We start from the raw sequence: 22,844 nt of genomic DNA, 5'->3' as shown, positions 1-22,844 counted from the left end.
GAAGTAATGTGTAGTAATTTGTCTGAGGTAGTGTGGATAAGGATGTACTGGTCCCCTCTTCTACAGTCTTCAGCCCTGCTCAGGACCAGAAGCAGGGTTGCTGGTTGGTACACCGAGTGAGTCCCTAACTGATGTTCACAGCTGAGCTGAGCCACACACGCCAGTATGCGGGGACTTGCTTGTCTTTCAGCACTGACACCGTAAAGGCGAACCACACTACTAACCCCAAGCGCAAAAAGAAGTTAATGCGTATAGTATGGGCGACTGAGCCCAAATACTGTAGCTAAATTAATAATAATAATGGGGACTCCCCTCCACCACCACCAATGTGCAGCATCCGCCTGAATGATGTCATGGCAGCCATAGTACACCAGAACACTCCCCACATATTAGCTATCAGTGGGGAGGAAAGCAGAGAAATAAAACCAATTCATAGATTGGGATTATTAGAAGGCCATGATTGGTAAGGGCCAATGGGAAATTTGTCCAGGACACCGAGGTTACACCCCTACTCGAGAAACGCCCTGGGATTTTTAATGACCACAGAGAGTCAGGACCTCGGTTTTATGTCTCATCCAAAGGACAGCACCTTTTTACAGTATTTTTGGTCTTTAGGCTGTTAAATTGGTAAAATGGCATAATAAAATAAATATCTAAAGTGAAACGGTTTCTTTTTCTGAGCAAAAAAAAATTACCCACTGAAGTTACTCGGCTAAATCAAATTAACTTTAATGGACTTTTCTCAAGTTTAATTGCATCCTCTAGAAGTCAGTTGAAGAGAGGCAGTTAATCCAAAAATACATTTTGATTATTTTCATGTCAATTATTTTCCATGATACTGGAATTGTTGTACCCAAAATGAGTATTTCAAATTTGACCCTGAGTGTAAAATTGTAGTTAAACCGAAAAGAAGACATTAGAGCTGTAATATGATCTTGTCTTTGAAATTAATAGAGGATACTTTGCTGTGCTCACTTCTACTGTTATTCACCCAGAAATACATGTTCACCCTGAGGTTACTAGTAGGAGAAGTATTAATTATAACAGAGGAAGCGATCATTTAAAAATGTATATTGTTCTGTTAAATGTGGTCCACAAAATAACTTTCGTTTGAAAAAATAATTATTTTATCTTTCGCTTTGCGAGCTCCCCGGCGACTCGCGGAAGCTGCGCTGCTGTTGTCCTTCTCCAGCAGAGCTGATGGAGACATTGATAAAAAAATCCCACATACACCCTGCTTTGGCCCGAGCTAGAGTCATCTCATGACCTGGTTCGGCTCGGCTCACGTACCTGCCAATTATTAAACCAACCGTACAGGTGTGAGTGTGCTATTGTAAAAAGGCACTCGAGTGCACTGGAGCCTTAAATCAATTGCTTCATTTATTAAGATGACATGCACAGCGCTTAAAAGCTAGGACAAGCCGATCAATTGAGTTAGACAATATGTAAACTTTCCAAATTATTACTGTCAGTTTTTTAATTTTATGTATATTGTATTTTGAAAACTTCTGCTTCCAATAATTATTACAGAGCATGCTGAAGGTATAAATGTATTTCCTGGTGCAAATTACAGTAGCTCAGCAGAACTTTTTTCACCGGTATCAGTCACTGAAGCCATTTCCCCAATCACCTAGAAAATACTACTCATTTCAGTCATTAGTGCCCTGCACTAATGGAATCTTGGGTGCTTTCTTACTGATCTGAATGTCCAGCTGTTTCTGAGACTGGTAATTAATGCTGCAAACAATCTGTGCAGCAGAGGCCAATGGTTAGCAAATCCAAATCATGACCTACTGTACCTTTATCTGCAATCCTAACTTTAAAGGTAATTACAACCCTTCTGGACGTGTAACTGTAACCTGGACTTTAATCTTCATCACAACTCTGCTTTTAACTGTAATCCCTACTGACCCTTGTTTTAACCCATATACTCACAAGGGAAGCAGTGGTGGGATTCAGCAGTGAAGACTGGTTGATTAATTGATTGAAACATACATATTTTACAAACTTTGGATCAGATTTGTGATGGTTGGAATGAGGGAACCTTCACATTGGGAAAACCATGAATAAAACGTCTGTGTGACTCATCAGTTAAACTGAAAATGGAAACATGATCATTTCCAGGAATATGATGGTTTTACTTGTGTTTAAATGTACTGTATACTAATACAAAGCAACTAGGATGGAAAAACATACAAGGGATTGTGAACAAATATGATAGGAACTGATTGGTAAAATATAAAGAAAGTGAAAGATTTGCTTGAAGAACATGAAAAGAATACCAAATACAGTTCAGGCCTTAAAGGCTATTTCGGCCTACAGTAATTGTTTTAGCATAACTAAAATAAATCTGTTAATAATGTTGCTAAGATTGGTTTCAACTTACTGTTTGCTAATAATGTTTGAACTCGGTTTATATACCATATATGTATGGTATAGTTATACACAAAACATGTCCATAGGTTTCATAAACAGAATACTTCAATATCAAGAAATTAGTTCTTTAATGTGCAATTAAACTGATGCCCCAAATTAATATTCAGTCAAGGTTTTCATCTGTTCTGCTGTAAAACCATCTGTTGTTCTTTTAAGATGTTTCTCCCTATTTAACAGTTGCTATTTGCACATATTCAGTTATTTTAATCATCACCTGTTTTATTCATCGTTATATTGCAGGATAAAAGTTGGTTCCATACAAGCATGTTTGACTGATGGTTAGAATTTAAAAGTCAATGAAAATTCCCTGGGTCTCTCTTGAGTGAAATAATACAGTCCTAATGGGAATGTTTGATGTGTTACTGTGTTTGCGGCTCCCATAGTTCAATTTAGTCTTGCAGTGTCTGATCATGAGCTGTTTGAGAAATGATGATGTACCCTTGGCTCTAAATTTTTATATAACATGTCCATCATACCGATTGTTTGAGTTTTTTTTTGTTGTTGTTCTTTTTTGCTGTGTATTAACTGTCTAATCTTTTGTACAATACATTATAATCCTTTACAGTATATCTGCATAAAATAAATTCCTCCAATTCATTACAAAATTCAATGGTAATGGGCTAAGCACCAATCTGATGAATTTTCTGATGCTTAAACATACCTGGTTTGAGTTACATACTGTAGATGGCTTGTTCTGTTATGCTCGGCCATCAGATGTCTTTATTCTATTAAATGCTGTTTTAATGCCTTATCCCATTTGCAGTGTCAACTATCTAAAATGTAAAAAAAAAGTTATACTTCTGCTAGAAGAATAGTTATGCAGATTGAGCTTAGTACAACAGTAGACTTAAAGACCAGTGGCTCAACCAAATTTTATACCTTAATTTAATTGCTTTTCTACTTCATTCAAACCATAGGTCATTGTGAAGTCAGGGCCAGGAACCTTTTTTGGCCTGGCTATTTATGGCGACTTCATCTTTTGGTCAGATTGGGTGCGGAGAGCTGTTCTACGCTCCAATAAGTACACAGGAGGTGAAATGAAGGTACTTCGAGCAGATATACCCCACCAGCCAATGGGAATTGTAGCTGTGGCCAATGATACGAAAACATGTAAGTATTCATGTTGTGGAAAATAAATCCATTCATTTTTTATCAAAGCCTTTTCATCCTTAGGAGGATTCATGATTAATTGGAACCAAACACAGGAGAACAGGTAAAATCCACATAGAAGGGTTCCTTATCCAGAGTCAAACTCTGGACCTGAGGGCTGTGAGGCAGCAGCACTCTTTGCCACCACTGGGAATAAATTTCTGTTGTAAAGGAGCAACATTTATTGTAATCCATACAGTAATGTTTCTACTTGCACATTACAAAATGAATGTATTTTGACCTCTTAAACCAGCCCAAATGATATATTAATAGGACCAAATTTGACTGGAGACATATTGTACAAATTAAAACACGATATCCAGGAATCACAGTGGAAACCTGCATGGATTTAACTGTTGAAAATTAATCCAGTCAACTAACTTGTGTAGCTTCATAATTAATTAAACATTACAAGTGGAAATTCCACTTCCAGGGGGAATTTAAGAACAAAAAGACGCTAACTAATGACAGAAGACCATTCGCACATCTAGCCTATTTTGTAGTTAATTAATCCAAGAATCTCATCCTGTCATCTCATAAAAGATGTCAGAGTACAACCACATGACTGCATTGCTTGTTCCCTATGGTTCTCTTGCGCCCTCTGGTTCATGTTTCACTGTTCATTGTTGAGAAATCTGTAGGGTCAACTTTTTCAGGGCCTTCAAGGATTTTGATACAATTCTTGTTCTGTATCAGATCTCCTCATAGTGGTCTCTGCTCAAGAATAAAAATGCTCAGTTCCATCAGTTTGGCAGTGTAGGACTGCAATTTTCCTATGGAATTTGAGTGTCATCAGAAAGGGTAAGAATATTTGAGCTATGAGAAGGCATCCCTGGGTAAATTTAAGTTCCAATTGTAAAGTAATACAGTTACAGCCCTTTGGATTTCATCTACTCATATGTCAGTCCTGTCTCTCAGGGTATTACACACTGTATATCTGCTGAAAACTAATCTTTGATGTTTTCAGTTTGCTCTGAATTAAACCAGCAACAAACAACAGCCTTCTGTAATTGATGATGAGAACAGTGAGGTAAATCAAATGTCTACAATTTCTGTCTAATAACATTGGAAATCCAGTGCGGGTAAATATGAGCCCGATTTTAGTGTGGATTTAAAGACAGTCTGAAATAATCCATTTAAAATTAGGGGATATATATTTGTTTTCATAAAACAATGACCGTTGTTTCCAAGCAGCTTGGATTTTCTCATTTTCCCAAATGCAAACAATATTAACTTGGACCCAGTTTGAATTTTCAACGGCATGCAGAGATGTTTGTGTCCTCTGCAGAGCACTTTCATATCTGCTGTGAGCAGCTGACAGCATCATCAAGAGCCAGAACAGGGAGTGTTTGCCTGTCTGATCCACTCTCTACAGGAGAACGCTGTGGCTCAATAGTTTGATGTTTTCTCTCGTTTTGTACTACCAAGTATCATTTTATACAGAAAAAACAACTGTGGTAATGAACAGCAACAAATATGCATTAGATCAGTTAGAAATATTATCTTCTAAAATGTTAAAATATATGTATTTTTTTTCCTGTATTGTGCTGTATTTTCAATTTTCCCCGGACATTCACATTTAAATAATTTTCTGTTCTGCAAACCAAATACAGAAGCTTTTTTTGTGTTTTTCTTCTTCTTTTGAAATCCATGAATTTGCTTTTGTCTGAAGCTACTCATCAAAAGATTATGCTGGTAAACATGCATTCAGATTATTTTACTACTACTTACAAAGATGATAACTTGTTGTCTTCTGATATAATGTGTTCAATCAATTTATGTTGCATAAACAGACATGTAGAATATGGAAAATTATCAACATTACTATAATGCTTTCTGTTCCTTCTATGAAGTGAAACTTTATGTTGCTTCAGGTTTGCTCCAATTATCCCTCTCTTCCCAAAGGTTTGTTGTCATTATCATCTGCAATTATGATCATCATCATCTTTTTCAAACTGTGAAAAATAGGTTACAATAATTAAAAAGGAAACATAGCTAAAAAAAAATCTAGTTCTGCAGGAAGACAGGATTTCCCAGGAAAGATGACTTCTGTCACTTCACAGCTTACATTTGACACAGTGCAGCCAAGTGAAACTCTGCCTTTTGTGCTGGGGAATGGAATACTTCAGTTCTTGGCTCACTTGGCAATGCAGTAGACTCCAAAGTGCATGGTTCATAACTTCTTTCTATATGGTGCTGTCAGTGCCAAATACAGTTCAAAGAGAACTCGCCAAAAGCCTGCCCCCTTTTCTCTAATGTTAAAATTGTCCTTGAATTCTTGGAAAAGCTAAAGCTTAAAACATGTTCATCTGGGAAATTAGTATTTGTGTTAGCACATTTTGCTCAAAATACATACACAATTAAAACTGTTTGCCTTTATGTACACTGTGTGAGGGTGAGGTATCAACATTTGACAACCCCCAATAAGTGAATCACTGCAGCTGATGAGACATGAATTCTTCAAAAGTAAATCTAGAAATATTATTTTATAGGGTAGTGCGATATTTTCAACATTGTTTTTGTACCACTGTCAATCCTAAATAGGTAATGCTGCACATTGGGTACTTTTAATTTATAGTGGAAAGGATAGGCATCCAAGGATCGGGAGAGACTGTGTTTCTAAAAGACAGGCATTTTTAGGCAAAAAAATGTATTGTCTGATAAATATCCCAGTACATTTCATCAAAGATTCACTGTGCGCTTTAAAATGTCATGATATTACTTCCTGCTATCTTAAGAAACATTATGGAATGTAATATATTATGTTGTGAGTGAGAATGAGGTACTTTAAACTATGCCATAGCACGTTGCAAAGCATTTTGTGCCCCTGTTTTACAGGTGAGTTGTCTCCATGTCGAGTGATGAATGGAGGGTGTGAGGACCTTTGCATTTTAACTCCAGATGGCAGGGTGAACTGCACCTGTAGGGGAGAACGAGTATTATTAGATGGTGGCAGATGTGTGTGTAAGTCCTGGAGTACTTTCCCGCATTGTATAAATTGTTCCACACATGCAACCCTTTAGACACGTTCTTAGCACCTTACCAAATACTTTTCACCTGCCTACAGTTTCAAATAAAATGATCATGTGCGATGAAACATACACAAAATCATTTATGTGAAAATTAAGCCCGGAAAGCTGTAACTTCAAGATTTGGGGTGTTAATGGCTCTCTTGATCATAACCATATTTTCTGTTAGACGAAAACTTGTTATTGAAAAGCATTTTATTCCATTTTCAAATCCTTCTGGTTTTCCTAAGCAATACATGGCTTTTGTTTCATTCCTCTTGCATTATTTGCCTTTGGGGTAATATTTTCAGATTTCTGGTGATTGGCATACTGTACTGTATGCTCTGAGGGACAGAGAAAACATGCTACTGGCATCTTTTTTACATTGACATCTTCCATTTGCCCCACACCAGTGGACTGAAATGATAGACATTTTTTCTCACAGGTGATCAAGTGGTTTGTCTGACTCCCTTTACATCAACAAGTTTTAATATGTTGTAAGTCACACAAGACATTCACTGTTAATTAACTTGTCCAGTACAGAGGAAAACAAGTTAAAATGAAGTGTTGCTGCTCAGTGGAATTCAGGTTTAAACAACACAGAACAAACAAGCAGTTCAACTTTAAGGGAGTTATTTTACCAAATTATGAACTTCTTTGTTTTTGCCATTTTTCAGGCAAATCATTAATGCTAATATTCTAAGATTAGTTATGAGGCTGTGCAAACATGGATTGAATGTCGCAGATGACCTAGTTTAGAATCTTGGTAGACATCCCAGAAGAATCGTAACTTCTGCTACCTAAGCACAAAGCACTAAGCTTAAACACTGAACGTGGAACCAGTGGAATTGAAAATGAGTTATGCTGTGCACAAGAGAGCCAGAGGCATAGCAGATGGTAGATGCTGCTTTTGGACTATGAACTATAAGAAAAACGTTAAGATAATACTTCTTAATCTATATTTTACAGCTAAAAACTCATCATGCAACATCCACATGGAGTTTGAATGTGGGAATGGTGAATGTATTGACTACCAGCTAACGTGTGATGGAATAGCTCATTGTAAAGACAAGTCAGATGAGAAGCTGCAATACTGTGGTAAGAAACAAAATTATTGTGGATGCTATTTGTGTACATAAATTGTGCATACTGTAAATGGTGCATAAATTAAAAACTCCAATGTCAGAAACATTAACCCATGAGTCTTGATTTGGTCAAAATAGAGTTTTGCCTTCTTATATTTTTTTGACAAGAATATAAATTTGAAGAAATGCCTTAACATAATGGATTTATTTTGACACACATAGTATAATAAAATAATATTCATTTTTGTGTCATTCTTACTTTTATTTTTTGTTTGATGTCAGACAACAGGAACTGTAGAAAAGGTTTTAAAAAATGTTACAATCAACGATGTGTGGCAAATAGCCAATTTTGTGATGGTGTGGACGACTGTGGAGACAACTCTGATGAAGCCTACTGTAATAGTAAGTATTTTGTGATACCTTCTGTGATAGCCTAGGTGTCAATATGTACAGTATAACACACGTTGAGTTTTTAAAATACTGAGTACAGAAAATATGTATAGTGGGTGATTAAACATGCATTTTAACCCTAATTGCTCATTTTTAACTTTCTATTAAAATATAATTTTTATATTTAACTGAAAATATTTTTGTTCCTTTTATTTAAAATGGTAGTAGATAAAATTTTTGAAGTCATTGGAACCAAGCTGTAGTTTACTGTATTTTGCAAACACAAAGACTTATACAGACATACTGTAAACACATATTGTAAGTATAGACAGTCTGTGGTTGGTGAAGAAAGCTACGATGCTTTCACAAGTTTGAGTTGTTCAGTTGTTGCTGTAAGCTACAAAGAAAACCAAGGTACAAACTTACTTTCATAAGCATCGAAGTACAAAAGCAGGTACTTTAAAAGTGACTGCAAATAATTTTCTAATCTATTTTTTAGTTTTAGTTTTAGATTTTTTTTTCTTATTAGTGACACCTAAAAATTCAATTTTGGTAATGCTTGCATCAGACTATACCATTGATTGAGAGCTTGTCTAACTGTTGTTTATTTCAGTTAAAACTCATACAGTGAAAGGTGTTATGCTATAAGACAATTGTGCTACACTGATATTCTGTCAACAGTGTCTAATATCTTGAAACTGAGAATTAGAGATTTTGAAAATGTGATGCAATTAGTGGTAGACGCTAACGTACTGGTGTTCATGTGTTTTGTCACCTCATACTCATGGTCAGCATGTCCAAGGGGCCTCAGATCAGGGTACCTCTGAATAAGCAAGTGAACACACAAATGTAAGGGTTACTTGGTCTTGTTAAGTTTTATCCTTTTGCATAACACCACCTTTCATCTTGCCTTCAGAGCCTTTATGGTAGATGTATGCAGCCTGGGAAAAAGTTATTGAATTATACAGAGGTACCTGGTTTACATATACTGTAAAGTAGTTCTATTGCTACTTTTCAAACTTTAACATACAGTATACCTTTATATGGGTATATTCAGATTTTTCATTTACATTCTGGGTGTGAGCAATCTCAAGTCCTAAGGTTTACCATTCGTACATTTGCTTCCTCTTAACAATCAATCTTTGAGGCCAATGTCCTTATAAGCAAAAAAAATGGGTCTGCAGTAAACTAATTGAAATTATTGTGAATCGATCCATGTAGGCATCAATTTTCAGGACGCACTCATTCCTGGTGAGGGTTGTGACCACCTTGGGTCTGTCCAGGAAGGACTGGGTGCAAGGTGGGACACACAAAAACACAGGGACAATTCAGAGACACCAATTAATGTAACCAACATGTCTTTGAAAAATGCAAGGAAACCAGATCACTGCATAAAACCCATGGAAACAAAGGGAGAACATGGTTCTAGAGCCTAAAATTGAACACAGCAATCACAAACTATGGCACCATTGTTGTAAATATATTGTACATTAAAGTTATATACAATATATTATCTATATTAATATATATATAGTTTTTCAAATGGTCCATGTTAAGCCCCAAGAACATGGAACATGGCTAATATGTCACTGTAAGAAACAGTCCCTTGTTTTCTGTGCAGTATTCAATAGAAGAATAATAACATTAATAAATCTGTCTAGAAGCAGCTGAAAGCAGGTCATCTATCATGAACACTTCAGTATTGCACTATTACTGTAAAGATAGAAATGCACATCTTTTCTGTTAGTTATCTTTCACCTGAACACAAAAAATACAAAGAGCAAGAGGAGTTATTTGTAAAATCTCAATTAGGAAAAAAAACATTTTGCTGTACCTCCTGTGTATTCTATGTAAAGTGCAATTGATTTATTGACAATCGTAAATGAATCCTTTTCCCCTGAAAAGTCAATAGAAAATGCTTTTCACTCTTGGATGTCCTGACAAATGCAATGCCCTGATTGCAATAAAGCACCCTCTCAGTCACACACATTTATATGTTACTAGAACATAACAGCATATTTATCCATCACCTGTGCAATTTTATGGCTGTTTTGTATTGTGTATTGAACATTCTGCACTGTGGGATTAACACAGAAAACCAATTTTAAAAGCACTGATATGGGATGAAGTACTTTCCTTGGGGTGAGATGTAAGAAACAATGGGAAAACATTGATTACAGGTATAAAAAAGAAATAAAAATGATAAAGCTTACACATCCCAGTCTCTTTTAACCATACGGTAACATCGGCTTGCTCAATATCTTCATTTTAGGATGCTAGGTGGATCCCACAACATAAGAAACTACAGAAATGAGGGGAAGTCACTTGGCCTATCTAATGCATTTGATTGTATTTAATTTATGCAAGGATCTCATTGAGATCGCCTTCTTGAAAGACACAGGGTATTGACTTCAACGGCATGGCTGGGCAGCTTGTTCCATACTCCCATGTTTCAGTGATATTGAACTTCTCAATGCCTATTGTTTAGATACAGTAGCAAGCTGAGGTAGCCCTATCTCCTTGTTCTTTTTAAGCACGTAAAACCTTTGACATTATCCTGGCTACTGTTGTAATTGCAAAATGAGGAATTGTCTTTCATCTGAACTCTATATTGGTGCTGTTTTTTTTTTCCATTTAAAGTCAAACATTCTCCCTCTGCCCACTGCAAGCAGTTAACTCAAAGCAAGCAAGCAACACATTTTTGAGTTGGTAGATTGTTATTTACTGTAACTACTTATGTTTCTCACCTATCTCTATTACCATGGTTGATGCTTTATTCCAGCAGCATGATCTCTAAGGGGACTTCAATGTCACATGCCACTTGGAATTGCTTAGCAGGGTAATTTAAACATACTGTACATGTTGCCCTTATAACTTCCATATTGTGAACACATTTTTTTAATCTATTGCACATTCTATTTTGTATTTAGAAATGTATTTTACTCATTACTTCCGCACTACTTGTACATCAAAAAGAAAAACAAATGCATAAAAAATACTTAAAGGCACTAAATCTTAATTAAACCAGAAGTAAAACATTCATTCTTTTGAGGCAGAAATCTGATACTCCAGGCCAACTATGAAAAACTGAACCTTATTTCCTAAGAAGTGTGAAGTTTTATGCTTGTTTGTTTTAATTATGACTGAAAAATGACTTTGGTTGAGTGCTAAAAAATGGTCAACATTGAACACATTTTATTATTTGAAAGAAAGTTTTAAAGTTTTAAAAGCTTTGAAGATTAAAAAGTATTTTAATCAATAATGTGTTTTTATTTTAATAGTTTTGAGTGTCTTTTACATTTTGTCTGCTTAGCTGTTAATTGATATACTGTATAAGCAGTTTATCATGAGTCCACAGATTCCAGCTCTCTTTATAAAATATGGCTCTGCAGCCACTGCATAATCTCATTATCACTGAGAAAGATAAAAACGTTTCTAAACAAATTTCAGTCTGCCTGAAATTAGTTTAAATCCATTTGTATTAATTATTGCTAATTGTTTGTTGTATTATTTCTCTCTTCTCCAAGTGTGGATTTGCATTTAAAATAACATTTTTTCTCTAACAAGTATTTCAGCCTTATTAATTCTACTACAGTTAGACTATAAACACAACTTTTCCCAAAGTTTACTCCTGAAGGAATTCTGAAGGAAAATCCTTACTTTCAGCCCATCTCCAGAAAGGACAAGCCTGCTCCTTGAAGTTCCTATTGAGTGAGTTAGAAACAACAGTAATCAATAAGAAACCATTCCTGTTCTAGGTTGGGGCTGTATTGAAAAGAATGAGCAGAATTCCAGCAGGATTAAATGTTGGAGCTGCACATACTGTAGATCCAGATTAAATGAAACTTTTACCACCCTACAATTGCAGATTCCAAACACATTGTCTAGTGATGGCTTTGTGTCTGCCTGAGACTTCCTGCTTCCAGGGTGAAGCTTCCATTGAATTACATATCGGGAATTAGAAATGAGAAGACTTGCTGAAATTTCGATTTTATTCAGGATATTGTTTATCAAAAGGATTTTTAATGTCCCCGATTACCTTATGATGCAAGTAATTTCTACATTTGGCAAAAGGCAGTTTCTTTAGATCAATTACTTTTGGTACTGTAGCTTTTTTGATAAAACTCATACCTTAACTGTGTTGAACATACAAAGAATTTGGAAATTGTAAAATTTAATAAAAATGTCTACCAGTTGGAACCAAATCCATGCCACACCCAGAGAACATTAGAGACTTAATTAGAGAATTAGTCATTTGCCTGAAGCTGAAAGAATAATCTGGTAAGAAAGCCCTCATTAGGAGAAAGACCATTTGCAGCACCAGTTACTGTGCTGGTCAAAGTGAAACGATGCACATTTCATATAGCCAAGCACTTTAAACTGTGTTAACGTGCTCCTGTGTTCCACCCTTGCAGCACACACCTCCTGCTTGAGGTGACTAAATACTATTCTCTATGCCTCCTCATAGCCTGACGAGCTGTTGTCACTCCAAACAGATTAGCTTTAATTATTGATGTCTCCAGGGGGTGGCACATCAGGAAAATAATATTATGATAGCCTCAGGATCAGAAGAACATGGTTCTTTTATCATTGTTTAGATGCATTGTCCTTTCAATAAATCGTTAAATCAAAATAGCACATTGGACACAAATATACCAAGTGGTATTTCATTGTTGAACAAAAAGAGAAGAAAGCTCATTGTAGTATAGAAGACGTCCATTGCAGGATAGACCTTGGTATCCAAAACCTTTTGGACACAAGATATAACAAATTTCTGAAGGACCCCTGGTTCTTGTATGCTGTGTTGGAACACAACCAAACAAAAGCAATATCTTCCCTTTGAGATTTATTTGAACTGAAGAAAGTACCTTTTAGATATGCCAGGGCTGCTTTGCATTACTCTAGTACAGGGGTTCTCAACAGGGGGGGACACCCCCGGGGGGCATATGAAGATCAGGAGGATGATGCAAGAGTCTTTTTATATACAGCTAACTCACAATACCTTCCGAATCTCTTCAGACTATAAGGCCACACCTTCTGATTGCATTTCTGCCAATATTAGGTGTTTTAGTCGCTGGCTTTTATGTGCTACTGACTCTTTCTGACACCTTCTTTACATGACCCAATGGCTACGCCAGATGTCATTATTCTCTAGGTATTAACCGCCTTGTATAAAGTAGACATTCTCTTTTATTAAACTATTATTAAACAATTTGTCTTTGACAGTCCCCACTGCTCTCCCCATGGTCATCACGCTTGTCCATTAACTCAGCAAGAGACAGCCTTCACATCTGAGTAGGGGCTACCATTGCTGGCATAAAAATAATAAAATGTTGAGGTGAAAAATATCTCATACGGTATACTGTATATGTTTCTGATGGAAGTGTTCCCTGATGACACCTTTACAGCTCTTATCCAAAATAGCCTCCTGATGCACTGAACAGTATGTACTAGAGTCTGAAAATTACACATTCATGGTCAATTGTTTCTATCCCAGACTCCACCTGTTCTTCCTCGGAATTCCGCTGTCGCGACGGGAGCTGCATTCCAAGCTCAGCCTGGTGTAACCACATGATCGACTGTGCCGATGCTTCTGATGAGCGCTATTGCAGTAAGCTGATGATATTAATAATCATAACATTCTCATTTACACAACACTACTTAATCAAAACATATGTCTGTATAAAAAAGTATGTAGGATGTAAAAAAAAGTGGTTTGATAATTGTTTGCTGTTTATGAAAGCTCATTTTTACCAAAAACTATCAGACTGGTTTGAAACTCAAATAATGAATAGGACTATTTAATTCCATTATCAAAAATTATTATTTTTAAAATCACCTTGACATTGGCAACTTTTTTTTTGCTTTTGTTTTTGCCTGCGGGAAAGGTTTTCAACGAAACAACATTTTTAAGAGTCATAATGATTTCTTCTTTCATGTTTGTTCTGCCCTTTCTGCCTTTTGCAGATAACACAGACTGTTTGGATTACTACAGAATCGGGGTCAAAGCTACAGGCTTCATAAGCTGCAACTCCACATCCCTCTGTATTCTTCCATCATGGGTCTGTGATGGATCGAACGACTGTGGAGATTATGCAGATGAAACCAACTGTCAGGGTGAACCTTTTATTAACAGTTTTAACGTGATACCAACAAACTCTGTGAACATAAAGCTGTTATTCAAAATTACTGAAGAGTAAAAAAGCAAAACACAACATTTTACAGAAAAATACAGTATACGTCAAGCAGTAATAAAGCTGATAAATATAGTATTAATATTTTTTATGATTTTTTTTTTAAGCCAACACATTATTAAAAAAGGGCATATGATCTCTAGGAATTTCTATGTAGGAAATCGTATAAAAACATGCTTAAATAGTCTTGAGAAAGATATGAAAGGTCAGGTTATACAATTTACCTTCCAATTAGAAGGTTACTGGCAGTAATGGGTTTATCAGATGATTAATGCCTTTTGAATTAATGAATTTGATCTCCTCTGAACTGGATCGCAGTCCACCTGGGACACAGATGTGAAGATGGATATTTTGCTTGCCCCAGTGGAAACTGTATCTCCAGTGTTTGGCTGTGCGATGGGCAGAAGGACTGTGAGGATGGAGCTGATGAATACCAGTGTGGTAATGCTTTTGTTTTTTCTTGAATTTTCTCCTTTTATTAATTTCCTGTGCAGTTTTAATAAATCAAAGCGGTATCCGAAAGCCTCTCATGAGTAATTTCTCACTGAGTATGCTTGCAACAGTTTATTGCTACGTGATTCTTGAAGTTCTGTAACAACATGCAAGGTGTTTTCAATGGTCTTCACTAGAGAAACACTGCACATAGAAGAATCAGGGGTGTGTTCTCATCACTTGTATTTCGCGCAAAAAGTTGTTTTTACTGAGTAGCCGCAATTTCAGTTCTTAGCTGAAGTTTACTGATATTGGATATCACCATAAACTTAGTGGAAGTGTGCAATTAGGAAGAGCTGCCAAGTTGTCTGGGGCTGTGACATAATTTACTTATTTATTAAATGTATCTATGACAAAGTATTTAGTACTGTAGTTAACCTTCCTGGAACTAAGAAATTCACAAGTTTACCATCAGATATTTACACTGTGTAATACTCCTGACCTTTTCTGGAGTGATATACTTCATGTCTGAGTCAACAGCAGTGTAATTTAATATTCCCACTGTGACTTCAATTTTCAACTCTTATTTTATGACAAATTACTTTTTAAGCCTTGCAAACAGAAATAGTTCTTAACCTTTTTTTTCTATTTTTTATACTGCTGTTTTATCTAGGATATACAGCCTGATGGTCACACTGTGATTAAAATGAAAATTACTCAGCATGCATAAAGATAGCAGTGTCATCTTTGTGTACTCTTGGCAAGCAAAATACAGATAATTAATACAGTTGAAAAAAGTCTATACCAGCAATCTTCCCTGTTATAAATGAAAGAAAACGCTAATTCAAGAAGAATAAGAATTCCCTCAAAATATTTATTCTTGTTGTGCTTAACTATTCTAATTTCACTGACAACCACATGTAAGATGATGTACGTTGGAAAATATGTGACCTTTGCAGTTTCCAGAAAACACAATAAGTGGATTAGTCCCTGTAGACCTTGGAGCCACCACTACGCGTGTTTCTCCTGAGGTAAACAAAGTCACAGAATTTTGGGACAGGCTCTTAATTCTGATTGGCCACCCACCTTTTTAATTTAAACTCTAACCAACTTTTTAAACTTGCACTTGATCCTGTTGTTGCTACAGTGTACTATATGATCGTTCTTAAAAGTGCTGCGGCAGAAGTTCAGCCTTTTCTGGTCCTGCTTTTCTGCATCTACTAATGACTCACACTCACTCTGACACTGTGATACAAAACAGCATTTTAAAATTCTTCTGAAGTTAATTAACGTGTACAGTAAATTAAAAAAATAGCATTTAACTTTGTTAAATGAAGTATTATACCAAAGAAAGCAGTCTTGAAGTATATGCCATTGGACATATTTGTGGGTATTATTTTGCATCTGCTTGACTTTCCAGTAATACTGTATGATAAAGTGTGTTCTTAGTCTTTATTAAAACTAAATGCAATGGATTGCCAAAATAACCCAGTTGCATTCATCATCTTTCCAATATGTCTCCTCAGTATTTGGAATTTGCCATGCATTATTTTGTAACCACCAATATTCATCTTAGCAAAGATGTGTAGCATAATTTACACCTTACTTCAGTTTCTTCTTCTGTTTTTGGTTGAACATGCGAACGTTGACATTGATTAAATATAATTGGTTTAACCAGTTTCCCATGTCGTTTTAATTATTTTTTGGGGGTGATCCTCTACTTCTTTTACCAGACATGGGGACCTCTTGTGAAAGCATCTTAAATACTCACAACCTAAAGCAGTCACAGCTTTACACGGCTGGCTCCAGAAAATAAAAACATATGGAAAAAGCTTTATTCTCTGAATAATGTCAAGCACGCCTACGAGAGCTAGTTAGTGAGCCTATACAGTTGTCTTATTTACATATATTTAATATCTGTAGGCTAGTATGGGTTTTTATAAGAGTTATAGGGTAGAATTTGATGATAGGCAAATTTGGTACGCTACCCACATTTTCAAAGATGTATGACCAAAAAGTACTAATTCCTCTCTGTTTTCATTTCAAAACATCATACTATGCTCTTCATGCTTTGACCATTATGGCATGTTACTTTACTAATGCTTTTATTAATCTCACGAACTCACTCTCAGATATACAGTATTTCAGTATTTATCAATCATAGTCTTAACTTTCAAATATTACAACAATAGCAAGTGTAAGAGATTATCAGTGTGGCCTTTAAAGAGATGAATAGAATGTTTTTGCCATTTCAAGTGGGATCATTCAGTTTTATTAGATTTGTAAAATGCAGTCTTTTTTCCTCTTTAAAGGACAAGGTTGTGTAGAACTTCCTATCCCCCAAAGTTAATTATCATATAAAATGGACCCTTGTTATTGGGAAATAACTGGCAATGAATGAAAAGTCTAAGAGGATTTTTGTATGAAATGTCATGCACTCTTGGATAACCTAAAGAAAATGTCAAAACTGATTATGTAATTCATCTGATCTCTGTTAACATATTAAAACTGAATCAATGCCATTTCATCATTAAGACAGGGAATTTTAGAGCTCAAAATTATTCTAACACTGTTCAAAGTCATTGTACCCATTAATTAATGTTTGTATCAAATATCTCCAATAGCAATTACTAGGACCCTGTTTATAGATGGAACATCTACAGTATCTATCTGTCTATATACTTTGCAAAACATCAGCTTTCTCATGGAAGAAAACAGTAATGATGGCCCAGTCTAAAATGGGAAGACTTGAACATCAAAAGGAGGTCTGTTACCTCCTTTAATATCATTGTAACAACAAAGGCAAAAAAAAAAACAACACAGTTAATAATAGAATGCCCTAGCAGGCACCCCAATTTAAAAGGAAAACACTTCACTGAATCTTAAACTGACATTCTGTCCAGATTGGTTTTCTGCAAGGTGGTGATATCAGTGCAGGTGCATATATGATTATTACTCTACATTGGTTATATGAGAAATTATTCTGTCAAGAAATCTTCGGTCATTAAGAAGCGGGATGTCCAAAGATTTGGTCAACTGTCTGCACCAGTTATGTAGAAGGTAGTGATGGCTGTGGAGGCTCGTGTTTATTCTGTCAGCTCTGGCTATATCATAATTCTGTAGTACAAGTAAGATCTTACTAAGTAAGGAATGAATCATCCGAAGGTGTTTACCTGTGTATGCACTGTCTTTTTGTTGATAGTTTAATTGTCTAGTACAGTACCTTTAGATGTATCATTGAAGAACCCTCGATACAGTAAAGATTTAAATAATCACTTTGGGAATTTTTCAAGTTCTTTGACATAGCATTCAGTGTTCTATTTCTTCAGTTTGTTGCTTTACTGCTTTACTGCTTTACTGCTCATAGTTAAACATTATGATTAGCATTGTCTCTACATTTGTAGCAAGACAGCCCCCATTGTGCATGGTGCCACACACAGGAACAGGAGAAAGAACAGGTATACCAGGTGGCAAGATTATCCAATCCTGCCGAGGTCGATAATTTCAGTTTCCACGCCTGTCTGAGGGAGGGAATCCCTTTTTAAAAGAGAGATGACAGGCCCTGCTGTGCAACAGAAAACATGTTAAATTAAAAAGTCGAAAGGGGAAGGTCAGTGTCTGGACATTTAGTTGTTATGCAGTTTGTTGTACTTTTTATCTTATGGATGAGTCTTGGCTTGAGATGGATGTACACATTGCTTTGCAGACGGATTGTTCTGATTGTGATCATGTTCACCTTGGAAATCCTCATTGTTAATGTTTCTTTCCAGAAAGTAAAGCCTTTCATGTCATTACAAAATCAATGTGAAAACACATAGGCACATCTATTGCACTGTTCTGTTATTCATTAGACGACTTTCTCATGGGTTATTTTAAAAATTGTTATTTTGCTTTAACTGCATGAAAGAGTTTTAGTGTTCCTTTTATCTTTATCTAGTAATAGAACTACAGTATATATTAGATAAAATATAGACAGATTGATTGATTAGTAGTAGTAGAGGAGTTTATTGCCATACAGTATGTACATGTACTGTACTTTGGAATTCTTATTTGCATGGACATACACAGTACAAAAGACAACACTACACAAAGACAGTAAACGGTACATTACGACATAATAAATAATACAATCAGAACAATAAATATGTAGTAGTAAAAGAAAAAAAGTCTAATGGTCCGTGCTTTAATAGTGCTGTGCCGCTTGCCAGAGCGCAGTGGAGAGAACAGTTTGTGGCCGGGATGGTTGGATGCTGGATGATGGATTGGGATTTATTGCGACAGCAGATGGTGTGGATCTCACCGATTGATGGTCAGTCACATCTTATAATCCTCTGTGTCGTTGCCACAACAATTTGTAAGGCATCTCTGTCATGAACACTTTCTGTGGTGCCAAACCGCATTTCTTTAAGCACTGCAGAAAGTGCAGGTGCAGTTGTGCCTTTTTCAGACTGGCTACAGTGTTGTGAGACCAAGCCAAGTCGGTTTAGATTTGCAGACAGTTTCCACTGCTGAGCCATCGATGCTGATTGGGGTGTTACTTCCTCTGGGTCTCCTGAAATCCACAATGAGCTTTTTTGTCTTGTTGATGTTCAGGACCAGATTGCTGTTCAGATGCCATCTTGTAAGATGAAGCACTCCTCACTCATGTATGAGGACTCTTTATTGTTGCTGACAGATCCAATAATTGTGGTGCTCAGCCCAATACTTGCAGTATAATTGTGAATTAATATAGTACATCAACTGCAAATAATTCCTAATATTTTTTTAAAAATAAGATCAGATGACCAGTATGCAGTGGTGGGTTAGCATGAAGCTGGAAATCTAGCTCCCTCCCACACCATTCGTTTAATCTTCTTGTCCTTGACTTTTGATGTGTCAATGATGGTTGATGCATTGATGCGGTCCTGTAGTTGTTCCAGACCCAGGAGCAGGGGCATCACAGTCCATGGGCAGTGTCCGGCCCAAGAACAAGGAGCAGAGAATCAGGAACAAGACATGACTGGAAAACTGGCAGGCTATAGCAGATTCCAGTGTGAAATGCAGAGCTGGTGTTCAAGCCTGGAGCTCAGGACATGGGCTGGAGCACAGGACTGGAGCTCAGGACACAGGGCTGAAAGCAGAACTGGAGCTCGGGACACAGGACTGTGTCACAGGACTGGAGCTCAGGACACAGGGCTGCAGCGCAGGACTGGAGCTCAGGATACAGGGCTGAAAGCAGGACTGGAACTCGGGACACAGGGCTGTGTCACAGGACTGGAGCTCGGGACACAGGACTGAAAGCAGGACTGGAACTTGGGACACAGGGCTGTGTCACACGACTGGATCTCAGGACACAGGGCTGCAGCGCAGGACTGGATCTCGGGACACAGGGTTGAAAGCAGGACAGGGAGGACCACTAGAGCTGACAGTTGTGCAAAGGTTCCAGACTAGGGACAACTGCAGTGTGACGTGGACACCGGGGGAAAAGGAGTGGGTGCACTGACTGCAGGCAGCCACCGCACCACACCCACAGCTCACACAGTCCAAGGGTGCAGGGACAGAAATGCACTGCCGGATTGCTGAGGACACGCCTTTAGTCTTTCCTCAGCCTGAGGCATGATGTTAATTTCATTGTTGGCAAACTCCTGGGTGAAATATTAATCAAATGCAGCAGCAGTTTCCTTTTCATAATTTGAAACTTTACCTGATACATTACGTCACTGTACATTTGCTGTCTTAATACTGATTTTTTATTTATTTTAAGGTCCATTGGAATATTCTTTTTTATCTCTTCCTAATGTTCTCTGTACATGAACCTCTGATTGCAATTCCATGTACTCTTTTCCTTTAAGCGGATTACTTTCTTGTTTTAATCAATTTATTCTTTTTATATTTTTAGTGGATTTATTAATCCATTTTGGCCACTGATTTCTAGACTTCTAGAAATCTTCTAGATTTACTTACTCATAGGTGAATCTGTTCTGTGCTTCAAGCAGAATACAGTATGTTTAAGCGGCTGCTATCCATTCTCTGATTCCATATCTATCTTTTCCTATTTTACTTCTCTTAAGATGTAAGCCTTTGAACCACTAGCTCAAACTGTCAGTCAATCAACTATTTCTACTCCAATGTCTGTTGCCAATACTCAGTTACATACTGTATCTTCAGTATGGCGATGATATATTGTTATATGCTAACAATATATCCTAATCTTTGTTTCATATGCTATTTATGATGATTTCAGTTCTCTTGAACTGAAAATTAATTGGTCCAAGTCCGCATTACATTTTGCTATGGAATGCACTGCGGGTCAAATGCTGTTGTTATTTTAATTTGATATTATTCTCACGTCTGTCTTGCTTTTCTTGGGCTGGGCTGCTGTAATGCTGCAATTTCCCTTCGGGATCAATAAAGTATCATCTTATCTTAAAATAGCTTGGTATTGAGATTCATTCTTCTTCCCATCGTTTCACAGGTAAAAACACATTGAACAGGTAGATGCTAATTTGGGTGGACATAATAATTTTCTTCCAATTCTCTTCAAATTGTGTCTCCATAATGAAAATGAATGTGCTTCCTTGCTTGAATGTATTTATTTCAATCATTCTTCTTTCTCCTGCCACTATTGTATTGACATAGACTGCATACTAGAATCTCTAAATTCATATTTAACGGGAAGTGATCGCATATTAAATTGTCCATTGTGCAGTGTGAAACATCTGCAGGAAGTTCCACCTCCACCAAACATTAATTTAAACTTTAACTATTTCTGTTCATTTCTTCTGCAATCAGATACTTCTGCAAATACTATTAACGTTACAGGTCTGATGCAGACACAGCATTATTAAAAACTGAAAATATTACATGGATTAATATATGCAACTGAGTACATCTATCAATATACTGTACATTGTCTTTTCCAGCAGTCAGTGTATTTTTCTGTCAGTAGGTTGTATATTTTCATGTGTTGACTGTTGAATGCTGAACGACTTTACAAAAAACTCAGGATCTATCGAATGTATTATTAGTAATACTGTATATTGCATATTGAAAAAATGAATGTTAAACATGGAAAACTAATGTTTAAGACCTTGGGTTGTTTGTAGCAGTAAAGCTAGAAATGGTTAAGAAATACAGTTGAATGAGACCTGCTTTTTTCTTCTAAACAGTTCTGTGAGTGATTGATATCACTGAATTAATTATTTATGCCATTTACATTTAATTAGGTCATTTGAATTCTGTTGCTTGTTTACAGATTCTTCCTGTCTCTGGAATCAGTTTGCTTGCTCGAAGAACAAGTGCATTGCCACGCAGTGGCTCTGTGATGGGGAAGATGATTGTGATGATGGCTTGGATGAAAGTGATGAATTCTGTGGTAAATTTCAGAATTTATTCTGAATAGAAATCATAGGTAACACTTTAAGTTAGGGGTTGCAGATAGCATTTGGAAATATTTTAGTCTGCACTGCATCAAAACATGTCCCCTTGTAAAAATGTATGAACTGCATTTTACTTGTTTGTGAACACTTTGAAAGTAATCAACCTGATATTTCTTATTTTATGCATTATTATAATTTTTAAAAATGCACATGTACCCTCTCCAACTGAACAAGCGCTGTGCTTCTATCATACCCATTCTAATATTCTCCAAACACTTTAAGAGCAGAGAAACTCCAGAAATAGCAAAATGCTACAATTTGGGAAATAGTTTTTCAATAAAGCTTTTCCAAATATATGTTTTTGAACTTTAAAAACTAACTTTTGTACTACAATAGGAACTACATACTGTATTGCTTTTTTTAAAAAAGTATTTTTTCCCTGAGATTTTGATTCAAGAAATAATTGCAAATTCATACTGTGATACCCTTCACAGCCTTCTCATTTGAATTTAGATGCAGTACCGACTAGACATTTTAGTTCAATCATGCATCTCTTCTTTTTCATCCCTTCTTTAGACACAATCATCCATGTTTTTATCTTCTGTTGAAAAAATAACCATTCTAAAAGCTTTCTTTAATAGTTCAACTTTTTCAGGGTAAAATACTATATAACAGATCACTTAATTCAAATTTTTGTGTTTCTATAATTGTATTTTTAGTTAAATCTGAAAAATAACATAAATACCTTGATGTGCGTTTGGGATTATTTATATAACAGAGGGTCTCTATGGC

General features: G+C 36.3%; 1 protein-coding gene across 4 annotated transcripts in view; it reads left to right on the top strand.

The window, feature by feature from the left end:
- LOC102685206 (low-density lipoprotein receptor-related protein 1B) overlaps positions 1 to 22,844 on the top strand; it is a 461,586-nt gene that overhangs the window by 341,948 nt on the left and 96,794 nt on the right. For all 4 annotated transcript variants that reach the window (XM_015358626.2, XM_015358625.2, XM_015358624.2 and 1 more), the window contains 8 exons: positions 3,354 to 3,546; positions 6,424 to 6,549; positions 7,563 to 7,691; positions 7,961 to 8,080; positions 13,566 to 13,679; positions 14,036 to 14,185; positions 14,581 to 14,703; positions 21,929 to 22,048. In XM_015358626.2, the coding sequence (XP_015214112.2) occupies positions 3,354 to 3,546; positions 6,424 to 6,549; positions 7,563 to 7,691; positions 7,961 to 8,080; positions 13,566 to 13,679; positions 14,036 to 14,185; positions 14,581 to 14,703; positions 21,929 to 22,048 (1,075 nt within the window). The remainder of the gene's footprint in view (positions 1 to 3,353; positions 3,547 to 6,423; positions 6,550 to 7,562; positions 7,692 to 7,960; positions 8,081 to 13,565; positions 13,680 to 14,035; positions 14,186 to 14,580; positions 14,704 to 21,928; positions 22,049 to 22,844) is intronic.

Source organism: Lepisosteus oculatus, chromosome 12 (assembly GCF_040954835.1).
Source record: "Lepisosteus oculatus isolate fLepOcu1 chromosome 12, fLepOcu1.hap2, whole genome shotgun sequence".
NCBI classification, from domain to species: domain Eukaryota; kingdom Metazoa; phylum Chordata; class Actinopteri; order Semionotiformes; family Lepisosteidae; genus Lepisosteus; species Lepisosteus oculatus.
Note: the sequence above shows the minus strand (reverse complement) of the source record. Positions and strands in the feature narration are given on the sequence as shown.